This window comes from Anguilla anguilla, chromosome 7 (genome assembly GCF_013347855.1).
Source record: "Anguilla anguilla isolate fAngAng1 chromosome 7, fAngAng1.pri, whole genome shotgun sequence".
NCBI lineage: Eukaryota > Metazoa > Chordata > Actinopteri > Anguilliformes > Anguillidae > Anguilla > Anguilla anguilla.
Genome location: NC_049207.1, coordinates 25,546,712 through 25,570,552, shown reverse-complemented (window position 1 = coordinate 25,570,552; position 23,841 = coordinate 25,546,712). Strand labels below are relative to the sequence as shown.

At 41.3% G+C, this 23,841-nt stretch overlaps 1 protein-coding gene across 5 annotated transcripts in view; it reads left to right on the top strand.

Moving 5' to 3' along the window:
- The window catches only part of LOC118231226 (B-cell scaffold protein with ankyrin repeats-like), a 52,724-nt gene extending 31,660 nt beyond the window's left edge, over nt 1–21,064 (top strand). For 4 of the 5 annotated variants that reach the window (XM_035424866.1, XM_035424864.1, XM_035424868.1 and 1 more), the window contains 9 exons: nt 7,826–7,895; nt 8,532–8,762; nt 14,670–14,732; nt 15,784–15,959; nt 17,055–17,118; nt 17,984–18,013; nt 19,792–19,871; nt 20,086–20,117; nt 20,592–21,064. In XM_035424866.1, the coding sequence (XP_035280757.1) occupies nt 7,826–7,895; nt 8,532–8,762; nt 14,670–14,732; nt 15,784–15,959; nt 17,055–17,118; nt 17,984–18,013; nt 19,792–19,871; nt 20,086–20,115 (744 nt within the window). In that variant the 3' untranslated portion in view covers nt 20,116–20,117; nt 20,592–21,064. The remainder of the gene's footprint in view (nt 1–7,825; nt 7,896–8,531; nt 8,763–14,669; nt 14,733–15,783; nt 15,960–17,054; nt 17,119–17,983; nt 18,014–19,791; nt 19,872–20,085; nt 20,118–20,591) is intronic. The other variant, XM_035424869.1, reaches the window with a different exon arrangement.
- The last annotated feature ends 2,777 nt before the right edge of the window (nt 21,065–23,841 follow it).

Sequence of the window (23,841 nt, the reverse complement as noted above, 5' to 3'; positions counted from 1 at the left end):
TTATGGCTGGCTCTCTGCCCATGCGTATGATTGGGTCTCCTCCGCCCCCACCCTGCGCATTTGTAGCTTGTGGCTCCGGTGTGAAAAGAAGCAGTTGGCTTGCACTGCGTGTTTTGGAGGAGAACTGCTGGCAGCAGGTGGCGGATAATGAGCATGCTTGTACAGTTTCCAAATTGGACATTCCAAATTTGGGTGGGACTGGAAATGGCAAATAAAAATAAAAAAAAGATTGAGCTGATTAATAAATAAGAGCAGAAATTGGCATAAAATCCCGAAACAGATTGGCCCTTTTTGTGAACCCCTACTTTAGGCAAACAGCCGAACTACTGAAAGCGCTCTAGTTAGAACTAAAGAGCCATGTCTGCAGGGTAATAAACCAACTTTTTGTATAAACCAACTGCAGTGCATCTGAGATTAATGCGCTCAAAGCTGTGGCATTTGAATTGCAGCCCATAATGAAAATGCATCAACAAGCCGCATCCAGGGAAGCACAATTCAATGGAGCATCATCGTGTCTGTGACATCACTTTTTCCAGATCGGGATCTTGCTGATGAGCCTGTGGCACTCCCACCTAAATCCCAGACCCCCCCCACACGTGTGCCATCCCTGCCTCAAACCCCCCATCAGTACCTTCTCTCTCATGCAGCTGCTGACATGTGGCAGTGTGTCTCCTTCCCATTGGGGCTGCATGATATATCAAATCAATATTTTAGTTAGCGTAATAAGAATAGCCACTACCATGGGGTATATAGGCAATCTTGTAAGGCCTTGCTGCTGATTGGCTGTCTTATCAGCACCCAAAAGATATCAGGAATGTTTTTTTTTTCCCCCGGAAGCATTTCACATTGGCATCTGATGTTTGGTTGGTTATTACCGCATCAGGGATGGCTAAACAAAAAAGAGGAAAGATTGTCTATATGCCCTATGGTGGCAGCTATTCTTATTATGATTTTTAAAATGTGATATATCGATATATCATGCAGCCCTACTTCACAGATTGGCTCGTCAGAAGACCGCAGTCATGTGACTCCAGTGAAGCTGATGGCACTTGGTGAAAAGGTGCCCTCAGAAGATTTAATTGGCTTGATTGCACGTTTCATATTTAAATGCACTCAATGCAAGGTCCGCCTCCTAGCAGTAGCAAACTTGTCAATATGTCAATATGTCAATAAGTAATTAACGATGGACGCATTGATGAGCTATATTCCCTGGGAGTGGGGAGGGGCTTTGTGCTAATCCATTTAAAGTTAACTGGAGGTCAAAGGCAGATTCTTCTGAAAGTAATGGAGGAGCTTTCTCCCCAGTCTGGAATGCCCAAACGTATTCATTTACTGTAAGCACTCATTTGTGTAACCAGCTCTATCGATTTGAGAGAATGCAGAGAAGCATGTGATGTCCTCCAGAACACGCAATCTCAGCCACCATCGCAACACCGTTTACAAGTCAGACTCACGTAGATGTTGGAGCCAGACGAAAACACTCGATGTGCAGCTTACCTGGCGGACTTGCAGGCACCTGATTGACGAGTGAGGATCACTTGTGCGCAGTGAGATGCTTTTTAACAGACATGAGCTCGACTGTGCCACAGCCACCACAGAAGAAGAAGAAGAAGAAGAAAAATAATTTGGATAGGGGAGGCTTCCTACAGTCCTCAAACCAGACCATTACATTAGTGCAGCTGAAAATCTGGAATTTTCTTTTTCTCACGGGAACATGCAATTGGCTATCAAACTGTTGATGTGATGACTGGTTAATCAGATTGCGTGGTGGGGGAGTTGTGATGCCTCTCACTAGGAAGGGATGTGATTGGGCAGTGTCTTTGTTTTGTAATAAAAAGCTTTGATTTGTTTGATAAAAAAAAAAAAATAGGCAGTCTAATCAGCATGAGGCCCAGCTGTTTTTTTATTGATCCAACAACCAACCAGTCTACAGGAACAAATATAGACTGGTTGGTCAATGCTAGCTTGCTAACCGTATGGCTAATAATCTGAGCATCAGTCTACTGTTTAAAGGTCTTTTAAATTCACAGCAAAATTGTCTTTGGTCAGTCAAAATATCCAATCTGAGGGGCACATTTGGATGAGCATATGGGGTGTACTGGGTGTCATGCATTTGCAAATGCTTGCACATTAGCTTTCTTTTTGCTTGTTTCTGCCACTCCTGTGCGATGCAAAAGTTTTTTCAGGTTTGCATGGCGATTTTCATGCAACGGTCAGTCGGTGACATCAGCCAGTGTTAGTGGATTTGCTTGTAATTTGAATAGTGCTGTTCTGGTTTATAGCTAATTGCCCTTTCCCCTTCCATCTGGGACAATGTGTCTTTCAGCCTCTGTGTGATAGGAAAATGGAATGCCTTTGGCTTTTGTGACCTCTTCATGGGCTGCATGCTAACTGCGCTACTTCTATGAATGGCTGCAGACGGAAGCAATGTTAGCTCTGCTAAGTGAAGTGAAGGAACTACAGTAGACGTGTATCACAGACTGTAAACTTGCACTTCCATTGCACTCCCACTACCACTCCATCTGCAACCAATAGTCCTGCGTACCTGGAAACTGGTTAGCAACTAATCACTGTTCCTAGTGGATGGATACATGGTTATTTGTCAAGTATAGTTCTGAATGTATCTGACTGACAACTAATGTTTTACTTGTGATAAACACACTAGAGTAATAATCTTTTGGAGGTGCTGTAACGTGTTTTTCCATCACTAATTTGCAAAGCTAACATTGCTTCCGTCTGCAGCCATTCATCGATATAGCACTGTTAGCATGCAGACCGTAGATATTGTGTAATATCTTTGTGCTAGATGCACAGGGATGCAATTGGTATCGATCTAATCGTTTAACTATGGGTAAGATCTATCCCTTCAGGCCAAATGCAGTCAAAGCTGTACCCTGCTTCCTTCAAAATAAGGAGTTGCGCTCCCACTACTGCCTCATTTTTAACTCAGTTTCAATAGGTATCATTTGCTGCAGTTCTGTCTATGACATGTAAAAAGGCTTTAAAAAGGCTATTAAGTGTTTAAGTGGACATGATAATAAGCTAGCAGATGCAGCTAGCATATTATGGAAATTAAACTAATTTTAGTATCATTGATGCATTTGGGTTACATTTAGACTGTCATATCTGGTCCTCTTCTGATTTTTTTCACGTCAGACGTCAGTTTTTCTCTGACTATCCACACTCACAGGTGACTTGTATGTGACCCTGCGTGTTGAGACACACTACACTTAAGGCACAAATTGAAGAAACAAATGCTGGTAGAGCGACGTGATGTAAGCAAAATGTACTTGACCCCAAAGAAATGCGATCTTTGAGTCCACAAAGAGGTCACATCCAGAGAATTTGGAATAAATCAGGGTTGCTTGTTACATATGAATGTGGTTAACTGACATATGTGAGGATTCATGCTTTTTTTCGTTTTTGCTGTTGTTACAAACCTAATTCATAATAATCTCAATGCGGCCATGAAAGCAAAATAGTTTTACAGTTTTCACAGTTTAATTGAATTGAAAAGTTTACCTTGATGAAGATGGGACCTCCATATTCACAGTATTCAAACCTCCAAAGGCCTTCAGTCAAGGGCAGCACACCCCTTTTACAGCTCATGTGAATTAAACGCATTGAGATGTTTTTCTAGGTTTTGCATCCTTCCAGACATTCAAGGCATGAAGGTCTTGCTTCATTTTAAGCAGGTAGTTTAAGCAGGAAGTACAATATAATGACATGATGAACTACTTCTACATATGAAAAAGCATTAAATGTGGGACGTAGGCTTGTCATTTATATGGTTGTGACGCATCCAAAAAAAAAGAGAATATGATCTCATTAACCTCTATACCTTTATCCTACCCATTTATGTGACTGCACAAATATGCACTGCAAATCCACAGCAGTTTTAATAATATTTATGTGCAACTATAGTACACATTTCAAGGATTTACGTGTAATTTATAATCTATATGTTGCTAAGAAGATTTTTTGATATATTTTCTCAAAAAATTTTCTCAGGGTTTCTCAAAATCTGGAAGTAATTTTTAAGTCTTTAAAATTGAATTTAATTATAATGAACAATAGAGGAACAAAATGCTGCAATGCTGGAATTTTATTACGAGCAGGGATGCAATGAAAGTTTTTTTTTTTCAGTATTATGAGCCTGTATATTGCGTCTGAGTAAAACGGCTCCTTTTGCAGTGAATGGTGTGAGGAAATGGGCGCTGCTCACAAAGATGTCAGGGCTGCAAACAGACTGCAACTGACAAAGATCAGTCACAGGGCCTCATAACTGTACGAAAACATGAATGGAAATGGGATTTGATGAACGCCATTTTTCTAATCTCTTTTACCCCAGCAAAAACAGCACGTTCCCTCTTCTAGCCCCGGAATCCTATTACAATCTCCAGCATGCTGAGCTTTTCTGCCACAAGGAGAAGGAAAAAGAAGCAATACAATCAAAATGCAGGAAAGGGGTCCGCTGTACATGTTGGATGAAATCATTTCATATCGCTGTGTCCTTGGCCATTCTCTTGGTTAGCTGAATGTGAATAATTATTGCCTGAATAAACATACATACCACATTCATACGGGCGGGAGCCAATAGAAAAGGAGAGGTTTTGAATTTCTTGAATCGTAGTAAGAAGAAGAATGCATGGGCTGTAACCAGCACCGTATGATGGGAGCATTCATCGCAAGCACTGTCTTACAGGACCTCAGCATTGAGCAAGATGGCAGTTTTATGCTAGTTCACTGGCTGTGTGGTTACGCATGTGGAATGGATGTCATAAATGTGCAGGATGAGTAGTTTTAGCCTAGTTCACTGACTGTGTGGATTCACATGTGGAATGGATGTGATAATAAAGCTGGATACTTGTTTTAGGCTAGTTTTCTGGCTGTGTGAATTCACATGTGGAATGGATGTGATAATGGAGCTGGATACTCGTTTTAGGCTAGTTTGCTGACTGTGTTGATGCACATGTGGAATGGCTATGGTAGATGTGCAGGATGCCAGTTTTAGGCTAGTTTACCGACTGTGTGGATACACATGTGAAATGGATTTTAAAAGCATTGCAGGGGTCTGCAGCTGGCACCTGGAGAAGGCGCTAGCTCTCCTGGTTTTCAGTGTTGTCTAGCACTTGATTGGTCAATTAAACAGGGTGTTTGCGTAATCAAGTTACCTCGCCTGGATTCTTCGGACCAAATTGGATGCTGATTTTATGGTGAGAGCAAAAAGCAGCAGACCCTATGGCTCTCTGGGACCAGGGCTGTGGAACCCTGTAATGCGGTGTAAAACCTTCCCTGGGGGGTGAGTCAGCCACTGTCCTGTCAACTGATGCTTCTCTTGGCCTGTTCTGGTATATTCCCACGCGCCATGGGTGGCCACTGACCACATTTAGATTATGCGGAACTTCCATGGTCTGTATTGCTGTGGGGCTAGCTGAAAACACTCTTTTCACTGGTGACTCCCATGCTTCTCAGGGGTGTTGTACTCCAGTCTGAATGGGCCACAGTATCTACAGGCTTTTGTATTTTTGTTTGAATCAGGAGCCATTTTTGGCCTTGGGTATGTGGTGTATATCTAAGCAATGACATCTATTGAGAAATCAACCTCTTTGTTTAGTTTTTGATTTTGACTTTATTCAACCAACTGCATCAGGTAAATCGAGATTCTCAGTTCTCTTCCACTGGCTGCAGTAGCGACCAATAAAATGAAAGTGGAGAGGGAATTTAGCCAATCATATGTAGGGGGGGATGATGTTGTGTGTCCTCAGGGCTTTACCAGTATGACCTCTGCAGGTGTGGTGTACTTTCTGTCATTGCAGACCTTGTTTGTAGCGTATTTAAAATCTGTTGTCAATGCGCATTCAGAGAAATATGCTAAAATTAAACCAGCCCAGGAAAGAAAATGGAGCCCACCATAATCATTATTTTCCATTAATGGAATAATTACAGGACCACATAATTCATCATTGAAAGAGATCGCGTGTGGACACCCAATATTGTGCTAATGTCGAACATCAAAGTTTTTTTTGTTTTTGTATCCTTGACTGTGGTGTGGAGCATTAGTGCGTCTTCTGAGTTGCTCAGCACCCCCTTTTCTGCTTTGAATATTTTAATTTGACAGAATACATAATGTGCAACATTAACATTGAAGACAAAGGTAGGGGCTATTATTATTATTGAATCAGTGTTGCTAAGTTACAACACAAAAAGAATAACAGAGGCTTTTTTTCAGGGCGGACGTGTTTGTGTGTGAAGTGCAGTGCTGGTTTTCAGGGCTGTCAAGGAGATTAGGCTGAATTGAAAACATGGCGTTCAAATGCTTCCTTTTGTATGAATGGTCAATATGGCTAAAAATAAATGGAAAACTACAGCATCTGAAAAACTTTTTTGTTTTTTTTTATTGAATCATTTTTTTCCTCTTTATAGTGAATATAGGAAAATACTATTATAATAATATTTTGGGGAGAAGTTTGGGTCACTGCTTCTTTAGGAATAATTTTATTTATATTTATTCAGGAAATTGGGGATATCTATTTTCCCTGTCATAAACCTGCCTGCAGCGGGTTTTCATATGTGCTAACTGACAGGTTTGGATAAATATTTTGAGTCCTAACTGTAAGCCTTGATCCGTTTCCCTTTGGAAAGTCTGTGCCAAGGATTCAATCAACATTTGGCCTTAACTTTGACTGCCAATTAAAGTGAAGTTTTTTCTCCACAAACACAGTTTGTTGAGTTCAGTGATCACTAAAACGGACCCACCAAACTGAGTCTGTGAAGAGAATGCTTGCGTTTACTTGTAAGTGAAAGTTATTCACAAATGTTTATTTGTGTTTGATACCCTCTGTCTGTTTCCTATGGAAGGTGTTCAGAATGCATGCCAGTAACGAACCCCCTCACCTGTCCTTGATGTAAGAATATACGGACACAAGACAAGAATGGGGCATTCAGCTCATCTAGGCTTGCCATTTACCTGCTAACTAGAGTATCCTGCCATGGATCAAGTCTAAGTTTGAGCACTCCGAGGGTTTCTGCCTCTACTAAATGAGCTGGCTAGCTATTCCATACCATGACACCTCTGTTGTACTGACGGAACTCAGCCTAAAAAAAATCAATTATAATTTACTTTAAACCCCTTTTTTTCCTAAATTGAATATCCTCAATGAAATTCCTCCCTTTTCCCCTCCTGCTTAGGCTGAAGCCATCACGTCTTTCTTCATTAATTTTACATTTAACATATTTCCTTTTTTTCTTGTATTTTGGTGCCCCGAACAGTACCCTTAAGATTTATAATCACTGCATTTTCATACATACCCCAGCATCATATTGGCATTTGCTGAAGCACGATTCCTATGCTTTGATAGGCTTTGATGAACTATTACTCCCATCTTGTCTACATTCTACAAGCACCCTTGGTAATGGCATTTCATTCATTCATATTCATGTTTTCCATTATATCAAATGTGTTAGCATGAATGTATTCTCTATGATTTCAGCTTTATGTAACTGTCTTCTCATGTAAATTCTATTTTCCTGTTGTCACATGATCTTGTAATGCTTGATTTCAGCATAGTTTATTACTGTCTACCCAATTATTCAAAAAATTGTGGGGTTGTGCTCCAGTCAGGGAAGTGCTGAAGCATCTACATTAGGCCAGATGCTCCAGGCTTGTTTGATGGTACGTCTGGCCCTGTGTACGAGAAATGCAAGAGTATTCTCCTTTAAGCTGTATGGAAAGATGTTTGCTTGCAGGTAAAGTAATATGCTATACAAGACAGCCCAGCTCCGGTAGATGTGCTGTACTCAAGGGTTGCATGCACCTTTGCAGAACTTGTCCAAGGGCGTCACAAGGGAGGACGGCGAAGACACAGATATTTACGAGAAGATGGGGTCTGCAGGTCAGTAGGTAAAACTGGTATCTCAAGAGTTTGCAAGTTCTAATCCCAAACTGAGTCTCTGCCACTGGAGAACGGCACCTGAATCTGAATGAGCTATTATGGTAAAAACTAGTCAAGCTGTTGAATACATAATGTGTAAAACCTATAACCTGGGCCTGCTTAAGGAATAAATGATAAAAAATGAATAAAGTATTTGACATTCTTTAACCCTTTAGACAGCAGTAAAAGTTCTGTATATTACTGAAGATTTTAAAAGGCTTTATTTTCACCAATATTAAGAACACGTTTGTCATATGATTTTACTTTCTGTTAAGCAATATGTTTGATTATTTCAAATAGGTATTTGACAATTGGCCTGTTGTGAAACAGTGGTCCAGTCGTCAGATTAGATGACAGGGGGAAAGTTTGGGAAAAATTCTCATACACATGTATCATACAGATGTTTGAACCCTCATTGATTGGATCTTACTCCAAGAAGCTGTAGTATTTTTTGGTTGCATGGTTTCCAGTTCTGCAAGTGTTAACTGTCCCCTTTCTGTAGTGCTGTAACTGCCTTTGTATAAGAGCATCTGCTATAGGGCTATAATGTAAAAATCGCAGCGTAGAATCTGATTTCTCATTGGTTATGATCATCAGCTAACGCCCAGATCGAAGACATCCACGGGGGAGGGTGCAGTGACGAGGGAGGGGCCCAGGAAGAGGAGGAAGAGGAGGAAGAGGACCCTTACACACCTGTCAGTGTTCATGAAGAAGAGTACGACACAATTGTGGCCTCCAGCAAAGCCATGATAATTGCCAATCGGCCCCCCGTCCCGATCCCCAGACCTGAGACCACGAAAGAGGACAGTACACCTTACATCACACAAGGTTAGAGCACGGCAGTCTGGACGCTCCGCTCTCCTTCCTCTCTATCTGATTCCACATAAATCTTTACCTCAGCGATTTCAAACTCCAGCCCTGGAGGGTTTCGGCATCTGCAGGCTTGTGCTGTGTTTCATCATTTAAGTTCTCAATCCCAACGATTGGCTGAGGAATCCGCACACCTACTTTCCAAGCCCTGTTTTCAGGCAGCTGATTGGAAGAAAAGCTACAAAAAACCTGCAGGCACCACAGCTTTCCAGCCATGGAGTTTGAGGTCCCTGATGTAGCATTAGTATACAAGTTATTATTCTATTACACTGGTTATTACACTATTATGTATGCTGTCGCTTATAAAGGTTTTTATAAAGTGTTAATATGGTGGTGGGTTGGACTAGGTACAGGCACACCCTTAAGTTGATCTGCTGTTCGAAGTTTTGCGGCATTTCTTAGTCTCTTTCTGGAAACCCTGGCTCAGAAATCGGCAGATCCATATATCCTGGCAGTTTTCATCATTGGCTGAGGCTCCTTAAATGTTCAATTTCAGCGTCGTAAATAATTTAGTAAGATTAAGGCGCAGAGCGAGCGGTATTGTTCGGGACCATGAATGATTCACGCAGTTCTGGTTCCCTTCCTCCTGCGCGGTTCTGCCAGGACCGTTCCTTCTCTTCGCTCCTATCTCTCAACGGGAGGCAGACGGGGGGAAAGAGCGAAAGAGAGAGCGCTCCAGAAACCTCGGTCTGAACCCGCCACGGCTTCCAGAGTTCTTCGCGGCCTCGCAGAGAATCAGACGAATAACTTTCGTAGCTTTATTTTTCAAGACAGTTTTTTTTGTGCTTGCTGGTGCTTCGTAAGATTCGCAAGAATTTTAAAAGAGTAAAATTCTGTATACAGGGCAAATACAGATTATGTGAGGTGATGGAGGAAATTTCAATAATAAATTACAAATTAATAAAATAATAATTACAGGTAAAAGGTTGCATAGGTTGCAAAACTGGGGCCTCATTTATAAAATGGACTTATGATCAATTTTGATCTTAAGTCTGACTTACGCAGAAAACCACGTGTAAGTAGTTATTTATGAAACTTTACTGTGACGTGGAAATGATCTTATCTCTACGCACCAAAAAGTTTGCTTTTCTCTTTTTGCCAGGTCAGGTGCCGTCAATTTTAAGTTAATTTGATATTTATAGATCACAGGTGCGTAAGTTACAGATGGGCTTCTTAGAACCTGCGTAAGCAATGTATTTTATGCTCAGTATCTTTTATGAATCGAACGTAAGCACACCGTCGGAAATGATCTTAAGACTAAGTTCAAGTATAAATCTAAGAACATTTTTATAAATGAGGCCCCAGGTTTTTAATGTGTTTATAAATTGAATGTGCTTATAAAGGGGTTTTAAATGAAAACACAGGCAATGCTGGTCTGACCCCTTTGGAGAGACCAAAATGGAAGGGGAAGAATAACGTGTGTGCTGTATTCGTAGTGATGGCAATAATTTTATTTATTCAGCATTTCTCTTGAAGGCAAGCAAAGTGCCTTGCAGACATTTTACAACAACGTGAAACAGTAACTTAAATGTCTAAAATAAAAAGTGAGAAATGGGGAACAACAGCGATCATAACCAATAGAAGCAAACAAAATCACGATAAAATATATCACAACCACAGTGATGGGAATGATGTTGCTGATAGTTTTATTGCTCCCGTCTTCTAGAACGCCTTCCTCTTTTCCTCTGCCTGATAAGAAAGAAGAATAAGCCCGCCGTCGTGACTCTCAAAGATCATGCAGGAGACAGAGAGCGCTGACTGGCACAATAAACACATCCGCTCACGGACTGCGTTTCACACCCGTCTGCTTTTTGCAGGCTTATAAATAACTGCCGTTTTCACCAGGTTGGCCTGAATGAATTCAGATTAATAACGCTCCTCACAGGTACGAGCGCTTTTTTGCTTAACGTCTCAGCGTGTACTAACAGACGAGCGCGTTTCAGTGCTACTCCCACGACACATTTATTGCGCTGAAGCTAATCGACTAGCTGGCGCTGCGCTGAGAGTTGATATCATTTGATACAAAGTAGACGGTGATTTAATGGCGTTGCTGTTGCTGTCACGCAATCTGATATGCGACATTTCAGCGCTCAAAAAAATGCACAGACCCTCACTGAAGAACCCACCTCCTTTTAATGCTCTTTTTTTTTTGTATTATAACTCTCTGGAAATGGAACATTGTCCTATCCTATGTTTCAGCCTGGCGTGCAAATCGAATTGTGCGGGTATCTGTTGAACATGTTATTAATTTCACCTCTGAGAAAGTATTTATATGAAATATGAATACACCATTTCAGAAGACCTGGCAGCTCCATAAAAATGTGAGTGTCATTTATGACTGTTTGCTCCGGCAGCAGCATTAGCTGGAGCGAGTTTCCTCCCAGACAGGCAAACAGGAGCTCATTTTACACCTTTATAAGGTTCATACACTTGCGTCTACTTCCCCTTACTCAAAGAAAGAAAAGAACCAGTATATGATGTCTGGGCCTCTTCAAGTAAAGGGTGAAAGAATAAAAGGAATGGAAGAACCGTTCACTGTAATATCATATTAAAGAGCTTGCACACCGACCTGTGGTGTCTTTACCATGTTCAGGCTGGATGGCTGATGATACCATATTTGGAAAATGGCACTGGTGAAACATTTCTTGGAAGCCCACCACACCAATGAACATTGCTAACAGTTGTAAAAGATGAGAAAGGAGTTTGCTGTTGTTGTAGATCAGGATCATGGTGTCCTAGATAATAATGAGTGACAGACCAGTGTGAAGCCAGGGGTAGCTATTGGAGTATATCCCAATCTCTTCTGAGAATAACACGTGTGTTTACTGATAAATGTATTTACTGCTAATTTGGCCTGCTTTTTAAGAAATATAAATTCTAAGATCCCATTCTGCTGATATTTTATTGGTTAATGAGCAGGTGGCATTGCATTATGAGTTGTTCATGTATTATGACTTCAATCCCTTATTGTGATTTTACCATGATTCTTCTTCCCAAGCAGGATATTTCCCATATTCTGTTCCCAAACAGGGTTTTACCACGATTCTATTACCATAAAGTTTATTTTATGCTCCAAGCATATCTACCATTTTTTATTTTTTCCAAATTTCATATCTACCTGGGATCCCTATCTTTCAGGTTAGAATAACCACATTTAAGATAAGTCATTGTATAAATTGAATCATATTGATTACATATAGATTTGTTTTGATTTCAGTTTAGATTCCTAGCAACTGGTAAGTCATCCATCTTAATAGACAAATCACATATTTAAGATGACAGAGTATTTTACTTTTTGGGCCGAAGACGTCTTAGAGACGTGCCAGGAAAACAAGGGATTACATAGTCTGTGGGGGCTTGAGAATGGAGGTGATGAAGTGACCAGATGCTGACGGAGGGTTTTTGGGGAAGACCTGAGTTTATTTGCATTGGACTGAACAAGGTGAGAGAGGGGGGCTCAGTCTCGGCCTTTGACAGAAATTGTCTGCAGCAGAATCCGAACCAATTTCATTCCACAGATTTACACCCCTGTGATTCATTGGCTAGTGCAGTGCACGCACCACAACAGAGATTCAGACCCCCTTAATGTTCCTAAGGGATAATCTTCTGCCTTAAGCAGCTTTTCAGTTCTTGAAATGACATCATCTCTTTCACCATATTTAAATCAGTGTGTTGGGGGAATACAGGGTTATGTCCTGATTTTGGATCTTTTATTTTTTTTCTGGCAAAAAATGCCATGCTAGTAGTTTGGTCTTTTCAGGGACAGCCGCAAGCCAGCAAGCCAGGAGGCTATTGGATTAATTTATTATGGGCCTGGCAACAAGTCAGAAGGACTGTCCTTAAAAAGAACTTTTACAGAATTTTTTTTCCGCTAGTGTGTGTTACGCTGCAGTGACAGATGTGTTGAGACGGAGGGAGAGAAACATCACTTAAATAAAATTGAGCTTTTAGAATTCCTGACCCCTTAACACACAGGCAGAGTTAAAGGTCAGAATGGTGCTCCTGTCTGGGCCTGGGAGGCCTCGTAACAGCGTGTAATAGCACTAAATGATGATGCACGGCAAATGAAGCAACAATTGCCCTTTAAGATGGGGGTTCAGATCTCGGACCAGCAGCCACCCTCTCCTGCAACTCCTCCCACCAGCGTGCAATCATCAAATGCTTCTATCTTCTTCTCTCTCTCTCTCTCTCTCTGTCTCTTTTCTCTATCTATTCTCTCTGCCTGTGGTTAGTTTTTTTGGGTTTTTTTTGGTAGTTTTTTTTGGTAGTACAGTAATTTCTGTGGTTGAACGATGTCCCAATAAAAGGGTTTTTAAATCTCTCTCTCTCTCTCTCTCGCTCTCTCTCTCTCTCACTCTCACTTTCTGTCTCCCTCCCTCTCTCTCTCTCTCTCTCCCTCTCTCTCTTTCTCTCTTTCTGCCCACATTGTCAGGGGGCTGATTTACAGTATTGCTGCACTTCAGCTTTCTAATGCATCAGTGTAGGCATGTGCTTTACATCCTCCTGCATACCACTGGATGGTGTGTGGGAAGAGTGAAATCCCCCCCCCCCACACACGCACACACCCTCATATAGGCAGACACATGCACACGCACACGCGCACACACACACACACAGACACGCACACCCTCATGCTGGCAAACAGGCAGATACACACACACACACCTGCGTACACACACACTCGCGTACGCACGCCTCCACACTCGTGGGGCCGCGTCTCCGCACGCGGCGTCAGCCTCCGCTCGGGGCGGGACTGGAAGCCGAGCGAGGCGAGGAGCCGTCAAGGTCCGCTTCTCCCCGCGCGCGCCACCGCCGCCGCCGCCGCCGTTTCGAAAACAGAAGCCAAGGCTTCGTCTCCACATCTGCAACAAATCAACGGACGTCCGCGGCCAAGCCGGCTTGCATCATCCATTACACGTGTTTTCCATCAGTTATGTGCCCTGACATGAATCAACCGCCTTCCCTCATGCACGGGAGGCTGAGGCTTCCACGCAACAATGCAGCGGCTCTCCCAACCGCGTAATGGTCGAGTCTCACGTCCGTCAATGGTCGAGTCTCATTTAAACAGAGGGATGTGTCAGAAAGAGGCCCCGCCAATGCACTGAATAGATGAGGTGAAATTCACTCTGCACAAAAAAAACAAACTCCCAGAAATCACTTCGCTTAAAAACCTCAAGGCCCTCTGACGTCTCACTCTTGGAATACGAGCTGGCAGTTTTGGAAGGAGGCTGGACGGCGTTTAAAATGCGAACGAGGAGGAAATTAGATGGATGGCATTAGAACGGTTCCTCATTTCGGATGGCTGCTCGATGTGGAATAGTGCCACGGTCAGCGAAACCAGCCTGCCTGTCGTTTAAAGTACTTACCACTGAATCGATGGCAGTATTGAGCGTATCCTTCATTCATCTTCAGTTTATCCTCCCCATTGATGGCCTATTATGAGCGTGTTTATCTATAATATCTGCCTTTTTTTTGAAGGTGGTAATTTGGATTTCTTGAACGATTACCAGCTTCCATAGGCGTGAGGAGGACCTACCGTATGTTTATAACTCCATCTGGTGTAAAAACTAGGAACTACATCTGTCTTACAATTACAATTACAAGGCCTTGCAATTCAATTCTGTTTTTTTTTTTGGGTTGATTTGGAATTTTGGATTGGTTTAAAAACTGAAAAGTGTTTTTATTTATTTATTTATTTGTTTGTTTGTTTGTTTGTTTATTTATTTATTTATTTATTTATTTATTTATTTATTCATAAAATCCGGAGTAATTGCTGAAGCTCCCGACGGGTTGAATCCCAACTAGGCTACATGGTACTTCAGGATTGGAACAATCAAACCCCATTAAGAGTGCTTTTTTCTACAGTTTTCCAGAAGAAGATGTCTCAAGGAGAACCCAACATGTTTTATTCTCTATCCACTAAACAAGGTAAGCAAAAACACCTCATTGTTTGTCTTGAGTAATAATTGTCCCACTATCCCAAATAAGGATCTATCCAACACTGACACACTCCACAGGTTGGCATTTATTTTGACCCTTTGGTTTTGTGCATGGCTGAAAACCCCGGCTGTGGAAATCTGTCTTTCCTTTATGACTTAAATCGTAGAGGGGCGTTTGCATTTAAACACCAGGGTTGTGGATCATTTCCGCACGACCTGATCTTCTATTCAATGAGAAATACTATACGGTAGTCTACATAAGAAATTTTGAACAAAGACAAAACTTAGCAAGTGGTTTAAAACAGAAAAATGTAAATAAGAAGAGCGGTTTCGTTAGGGTTTGTGTTTTAACAACGTGTAGTTAAGGTGCGGCTTCAAAAGGCACTGTCAATAGTTGGGGAGACAACATTCTCTGACCGGAATTACGAAATTAAAAATCTTGCTAAAACAGTTAATCAGTTAGCAGGGAACACAGCAAAAGGGAAAAAACCCTACCCAGTTACCATTCTTCTTACATTTAAAGTGCTGATTAAGCCACAGCATAAATATGTATAGTTCATTCTTCCCAATTTAAAACTAAACTGACACCACTGAATGTCAAGTCAAGTCAAGTCAAGTCAAGTTTATTTATAAAGCACATTTAAAAACAACAGAAGTTGTGCTGTACAATGAAAAATAAAAAGATGCATAAAATAAATAAATAAATAAATAAATAAAAGGGTGAAAAGTAAATTGGCATGTTTCTTACATTGGTCTCAAAAAGACCAATACTTACTAAATCCTTCAGTAATGGGCAATATAAGAGCTTTAATGATTTTTGGAGAAAAACACATATTAAAACTCAAAACAATAAAACAGGCTTTTTTTGTATTTCTCTTCTTAGGCTCATGATGTAACTGTGGAGAAATGATGGTTTTATTTGCCGAAGGTCTTTATCAGCATCATTAGAGATGTTCTGTTAGCCCGCCCGTCTCAGGCATGTTACAGCGTTACAGTTTTCAGAAGGCAGTGGTAACGTCTCTTTGGAATCTGGCCTCTAGCCCGCGGGAGCATCCCCTCCACCTACGACACGATGGCGCCCAGCCAGCCGCCGGGCCTGCAGGAGCTCATCGAGCTGCAGGAGCAGGTGAAGCAGGGCTCGCTCTCCATGGACGAAGCCCTGGAGCGCTTCAGCGACTGGCAGCGCGAGCAGAAGGGCCTGGACTCCATACAGCAGGTGACGCGCGACAGACAGCCGTCCGTCACGGATGCGTCACGCACTTCCGCGAATTAGATTTACGCTGTCGGTAGTGCTGGCGAAACAACGATTCGGAAGCGCAGAATTTAAAGTTGTCTTGGTGTAATGCACATGAATAGTTTCATTTAAGAAAATGTTCACGTTTAGGATAAACCGCAAACGACTGATTATGTTAACACCAGCAGCAACGGTTACTGTTATGACCCAAATACTTCAAGCAACCAATGGCCCAACCACAGAAGTTCTGTGGGGAAACATTCATGGAGTGTGTCCTATACAACTTACAGCTGGACTGAAATTATGTTGTGTTAATCGGGAACGTGGTAGACGTGTATTGGGTTTGATGAATAAATTTGTAGCATATGGAGAAAGACACTAATTGGAAAGCCGGAGAAATTGATTAGAAATAATTTGGAACTGGCCTCCTTGCTTTCACGCCCTCTGACATGCCCCTCAGGTATATTGACTGGTTGTATCCTTCTAATCCTTCCTTAAACTTCTATTCTAGACTTCCACCCTGGTACACTCTCATCCACAGCTGGGCTCCCCTCCTCTAAACCCCCCAGTGGTACATTACCTTCACCTTCAACAGGAGGCAGGCTCTGAATGTGTGATGGCATCACCTCTGGCTTGGCCTAATCCCCTCCCTTACCTCACTTACTTTATTTTTTGCTTTGGCACAATTGCCAAATTCTGTGTTTTCTCACTCCCCACCTGTGTCAGGTGCAGTTGAGCTTCACCTGTTTATGCCCAGTTCTACCCCTCTGATTCTGCTCAAAACTCAGTCTTCCTCTCCTCCGCGCCACTTCAGTCTCCATCGCTCCCACACCTCCTCCTGACTCCTCCATTCTCAGGGTCTGGGTCCTCAGACCACATTCAGGTCACCTTTTGTAGGGGAGGCACACTTCTCACTTCTCATCTATGTTGTACATACAGCACTGTGTTCTGACTGTGAAGATGTGTTGAGTGCCTACCGCTCCTGTCATTTGAGGCATGAAGGCTGTATGGGCCCGCCCAGATGAAAAGACTGAAATTTGAGGCGAAGGAAGATGTGACGTCTGATCTCATTTGCAGGAGAAACTCCGTCAGCTGAGGGCAAGCATCATCAACAACAGAGAGGATGATGAAAACGTCTATGGTAAAGTTCACAAGTTATAAGAAAAGACCTGCCCTTATGCTGAACTTCTCTCTTCAAGGCTTCTCTTTAGAACACTTAACTAAGAATGTGTGTGATGTGGTTTTAATGACTTAAGAATGTTCACCAGTCACATGATGGAGTTTCAGATCAGACCAGTATGTCTTTCAGTAATCCATGGGGCGTCTCCACTCTGATCAATGAGGACAAATCCTGCTAACCTTGCTCGCATAATAAATTTAGATCATTGATTATTTCAGAAATTAGGTGTCTGGCTATTGGCTGGGCTCATGTACTTTTAAAGGCAAAAAAAAAAATCATATTTTATTTAGATTTTTACCAGTCAGTGTCTTGAGTCAAAACTAGCAATTTGGAATCAAACCATGTTCTTAAAGCATGTATGTGATGTATACATATAAATAAAAGAAGGTCCTGTCTGCCTACAGCAAAACAGAAATATGAACAAATAAAAATAATTCCTAAAATTACAAGAAGAGGTTTCATAATGTATCTGATAGCTCACATCATGAAACAAGAATAGTACATATTGAAAGTGACAGAAAAGCGTGGTAGACTTGTGCAGACAGCGCCTTCTGCTGTTCACATAGTGTATTACAGGAAATACACTCACCTCTGTGGTGCTGAAGCAGGACTTCTGTAAAAGAGGGAGCCACTGGTCATTATGAGCAGGCACAAACCAACTGGATGAACCATTCAGACTATTCAGATATCAGTGTGCCTGCTCTGCTTTCTGATGACTTTGGACGTCCTCTTAACAGATAAGAACCACAGGACCTGCATTGCAGAGTTAGCCAGCTTCTTTTTTTCTCATTTCTAATTATTTCTTTGCCTTTTTTCTCCCCGACAGATAAAATCAGCATCATTCATCACACACCAGGTGAGTCGTTCCTCAAAATGGCCTCCTTCAGAGACGTCCCTCACAGGACCCATCCTCTTTCTTATTCTTTGGCATTTCATGTGTCCTTGGAGATTTGGAGTCTCAGGGGGACTTTAAGTATGCATTTTCCTTTCTGACATACCTTCCCAAGTCTCCCCTGGGAAGCCATGTTAGAACCTGCTGTTCTCTGGCTTGTCTGCGGAGGCTCAGTGGCACAGAGGAGCTTGCAGTGTACTAAAACGATCTCAATTCAGCCTCGTTTGTAAAGCACTTTACAGAGATGGTTTACAGTAGGAAGGGAAACCAAAATAAACCAGGGAGCCCATCCTCTGCTGGCTGGCCCAATGTAGTAGTTAAGATGGAATGAATGGGAACAGAAATAATTTCCCTCCTTTCATCTACATTACCAGAGTTACTCTTTCTAAATTGCACTTTCTCCTCTTTTCTACACTCCAGTGCTCCTATGTTCAGTGTTAATATTTACAGCTTTATACTGCAGGGACCCACATGCTAAAGAAACATTTTACTGAAGGCTAATACCGTCTTATACCAATGCACTGGCTTCACTTGGAAGACAGTGGACATTTTGTATTTAAAAATACAATTAACTCTGTGATTGTGACATCCTGGATGGAATGAATTTAATTGTGCAGTAGGATGCCTTACACATATGACCTGTAGCCATTCCTTAAGCTGTTTGTCAGTGATTCTGTTATGTGCCTTTGCACTTCTGTGTATTTGTGTTGATTGCGGGGCCTAATGTATTTGTTGCTGTTTTGTCTCTGTAACTTTATTCGCTAATGCTTGTCAGTGCAGTGCTGGTTGTCAACAGAAGCTTCTTTTTTGCATTTAGTGTCTCTCTCTCTTTCACGACTGTTCACCCAACTTTTAGGGTATTACTGCAGTGTGCAATTCTGTTTGTGTAGTTTATTACTCTGGATAAAAAAATGTAAAAAAAAACCAAATAGCCTTATAAATTCAGTTAACAACTGCAAGTTTATTGAATGTTAAAATATAACAAAGAGTTAATAGAATAAATGTGTATACTTTATTTGTAGGCTGACTATACCTACTGTAATGTGCAATGCTGGCTATTTACTGAGCCATGATAAGTATACTGTACACTCTCAGAACAAATGGCATGAAAAAGTGTCAAAAAACGTACAAAGGCTGGTCACTGAGGTGCTGCCCTATAGGTACATACAATTGTGACCCTAGCCAGCAATACGTCATTAAATTCCCCTTTTTTGCTTCTAAAAGGTGCTTCTTATTATTACTAAATAGAATGGTATTGCAGGTTACATTGGGGAAATTTGTTTCTTAAAGAAGAAAAATGTATCTCCACTGTATCTTTATTTCTGAGTGTGGACCTTGCTCAATGGAACAACATAAGCAATATCAGGGATTTGAACCTACATTTCTTTGGTCAAATTACATCCCCAATCCAGACACGATCTCCTTACATTTATTGCAAATCTATTGCTTGCTTTAACATTGAAAAAATGGTTTTCGTATATAAGCTGAGGAAGTTTAATCAACAGCTACACTGAACGCCAATTCTACCAAAGGTTTATATGCAACTGGGAACACCATGTGAGCCGTAATGGCTGGATTGGGCGCATTTATTTAACCACCAAGTCACAATGCCGTAATTTCAAAAGAAGAAATGAAACATTATATTAAAATAATGCACATATTTAAGATTATAAGTGCAGTTTCAGTTTTGTTCTGAATATTTTGGTGCTGGTTGCTGATGTTTTGCACCGGTACCTGTGTAGATGTGAGCAAATGTGATGAGAGAAGGAGGAGTTGCCCTGTTGCGACAGATTTCTACAGCAAGCCACTGAAAGGACAACATGTGAGTCTGGAAATAGAGATGCCTCCGGTTGTGCATTTTAATATTTCAGCTGATAATATTTTGGTTGACTTTTAAATATTTTTTTTCCTTTTGCTTTAATGAGGCTTCATGTTGAAAGATTTCACATGCTAGTAATTCCCTTTTGTTGAATTTGTCAAACTTAAAAAAAAATTTGCAGAAATTTGTTTTGATGTTTTGTGTCTCTATTTTACAGTCTAACCTTAAGAAGGCGGACAAGCAGTAGACGTAAGTACTGTATTCCTGAAGTTTGGTTTTGCTACCTTTGACATGGTTGTCATGGTCCCTGTCTATCACAGACTCACTGGTGTACCACAAGTCAGTATTGGCACCCTACAAAATTTGGGGCTCGTGGGCTTGGTGCCACACATTGTAATTACCATTAGTGCTACATCCACACGTTTTAACTCCTCACATGGCACACTCCATGGATCCTTTTTTCATTAACACGACTGTTGTAATTATAGTTTTTGGGTTCTCTGTTCAGTCATTTTGTTCCCTCAGACCTCAATTCACCTATTGCTAAGTCCCACCCCTCTTGGTTACTGTTGCTAACGTGAACAAACAATTGATTTCATGTCAGAACTTTACAGTGTAAACAATGGCCTCAGACTTCTACTGCTTGCAGACTGTCAGTAACATTAATTAATGTCGATGTCTCTGCACGACTCCTTCACCCTTCTCATTTGCTTCTTTTCACAGGTTTTTGTCTCTGTCTCTATTATCTGCTCAGCTGCATTGCTTGGTTGCTCTGCTGCTTGGAGGAACACTGAAAAGAGACATATCTATCATCTAATATGTCCTGTAGCTTCCTCCCTTTTGTCCTTTTTGTAGTTCTTGATGTTTTGACTACAATAACTACTAATAACTTATCTACGAATAACAAATTTAATACCTTGTTTAGTTTTAAATTATTTTTGTTGTCTTTTTCACAGTAATTTTATTCTATTGCCTCTATTAAGACCTTTTTAGTTGGTTGCCTGAACTGCTTGTGAGTACAGTTAGGCAGCACTTATAAAGCTCTTCCATGTAGATTGCTCTTGATTGCTCTTGTGAGCTTTCTTGCTTTTGTAAGTGGTTATTTGAGCTTAATTTGTAGTAAACGTGTAACCTGGATGAAACATGCACAATGTTAAAAAAAATAAATGGAAAAAATAAATGTTATCAAGGATGTATTTTAGACCTTCAAGTTAATATTCCTAACATTGTGGTGAAGTTGTTCACTAGGTACATGTTAGGTTGGTTAAAATCAGGTTGTCTGTCTTTTTGCTCAGGGTCTGGGTCTTGTGACAGCAACTTATCATTTTTGAACAACAAATTATTGAATTATTATTATTATTCAAATAGAGATGTGCTTTCAGTGAGCAGCACAAAAATACAGTGTGGTGTCATAATGCAAATTTTCAATATAAGGTGCATTACATTTTACCTGAAGTGAGAATTGTTTAGCATTCAAAACACAAGTGGTGCATCACGTTTTATAACTGTTGTCATTAGAGTTACAGTATAACAATCACATAGATGAAGCACAGACCTAGCTATAATGGAGAATGTCGAGAATATCAACGTCCAAATGTATTCGGTTTTAATTGAATTCAAAATGATGAACTATGAGCGTTTGATGCGTTTAAACCCAACTTTGGGTTTTACTGTATTTGCCCACAATGACAACATCAATGCATCATTGGATGACTTTCAGAATAATTTCAGCTTTCATTTCAGAATAATTTCATGTTTAGCAAGTTTTTACGAAACATTAGGGAAAAATCTATGTATACATACACATTGGCCTTATTTACTCAAGGAAAAAAGAGATGCAAATTCGGCATTAGATTCAAAGCTCTTTAAATCGACTGCAAGAGCTCTAATCTGTCCTGCAGCTGTCTGTTTTACATGTAATCCTACCACTTCCACCATCTTCTATCAAATTTTAATGCAAACAGATGTCGCCGTCAATTTAAATTTAACCTAAATCCATTTGGATTTGAAGCCTAAAAGACAAAAAAGTATTTATTTTACTAGGCTTCTCTCCCTGTGGCCATTAAGAAATAGACTAAATTTAGTTGGTGGATCAGTTTGTGAACCTTTAGTGAAGTATGATTGAAATGTGTTTAGAAATACTATTTCAAGATGACTAATTCATTTTAAGTATTTAATATATCTTAGAAAATAGATTATGAAATATATTTTAGAAAATGTAAACATTGTAGGCCTGTTAAAAGCCAAAATTGCAAAGATGGAATAATCTACTGCTTATGCTGGGGGTCATTTTCTACTTTGGAGAAGATTTCATGACGACAATGTCAAGTCCATTATCTCTTTAAATGAAAGAGAGAAAATCATCGAAAAACATGCTGTAAAATGACTTTTGAATGAATTATGAGGTCATAATTTTATGCAGTTTAACTGTGGTGAAAAAAACGAAGATCTTGTGTAACCTCCAGGGTTACACTAGGGTGAAGGGATGAAGTTGAGCACTAGGGGGTGCTGCAGTACTTCCTGTGGTGGAAAGTGGCACGGCGTTGAGAGCGCGGTATGGAAAAAAGATGAGAGAGGGGCTGAAGTGGAACCTGTTCCTAACCGTTCCGTGGATGCTGCGCTCGGCCCCTCATCAGCGGCCCTCAGGTGAATGTGTCGGGGGGGGGGGGGGGGGGGGTGGCTTCGGTGTTGGGTTTTTTGGAACGGCGGGAGAATCGGAACCAAGCGAGGCTGCGTGTGGAGCGTGGCACGGATAGAGCCGGGGGAGGCCCAGTTCACCGCAGGAGGAGAATCCGGGCATGCGCTCCACGCATTTGCATGATCGATCCCCTCGCTCTTTGTGAATAATACGCGCCTAAATCCTGTTTGCCGTGTGGTGGTGCCAGTTAGCCAAAGAAGGAGCTGGTGGCATTTTCACTTTCAACACTGTCCTGTTCCTCACCCCCTGAGAGGGAAAAACCAAGGCCAAAATCCCAGTCTCTTATTCTCCCCCTTTAAAGCAGAAAGCTCAGGTCAGGTTTAAAAAAATATATTTTTCTTCTCAGAAGCCACGTTCGTTTGGGGAGAAATTAAAACGTTGGGCCCGGAAGTCTCCGGAACCGCAGCAGAAAGTATTTACGAGCAGTTATGTGCAGGGAGGGGGGGGGGGGGGAGTGGTGGCAGGCTCAGGAGAAGTGGGCCTTTTGAGTACGAACACCCCCTCCCCAATCAACAGTCGTCGAATCCCCCACTCCCCCCCCCCACCCGCCTCATCTTCTCTCCTCTCTCTGGCCAGGCAGTAAGATTACCAATTCCACACAGCTGCGTTCGTCCTCTCCGATAAAAATCGCACAATTTCACAGTCGGCGGCATTCTCTCATGCAGTAATCCCCACGACGCGTACAGCGTGTACGTACCCGGGGCCCGTGAGCCGGAACATTCCGCCGACGCCACCGACGCCACCCAAGGACTTTGATACGGGGTCTTTTTCAGTTTCCTCCTTTTTCATTTAAAAAAATTTTTAAATAAACAAGCTGCTGTTTATTTACGCGCTCTACTTCCAGGAGCGTTCTGCCTGGCAGGGGCTCAACAGGACGGACTGACAGCCTACTCCACCTGCAGCTAGAGAGCTTATGTTCAGAGCTGTAGGCCAGGCTGGAACTCCAGCATCTTTATCGTACTTACCAACATCAATAACATTGCAATTTTTTCTTTGCAAACTTGTTTAATAGATGCGTCTTGCTGATAACCATTAGGGAAAATTTATTATGAAGATTTTGCAACCCTTTATAAATATATGGGTGAATATATAAACTATTTCCTCTTTCAGATATGCAATATGGTTTTCATAAACACAACTGCTGTGTAATATATTTTTCGTATATTTACAATATGTTGCAGCATATTCGATTTTTTATTTGATTTTGGATTTCATACAGTGAAAGAGAGAAAAAGAATCATGATTAATGTGATGACATTATAAAGTAAAATAATC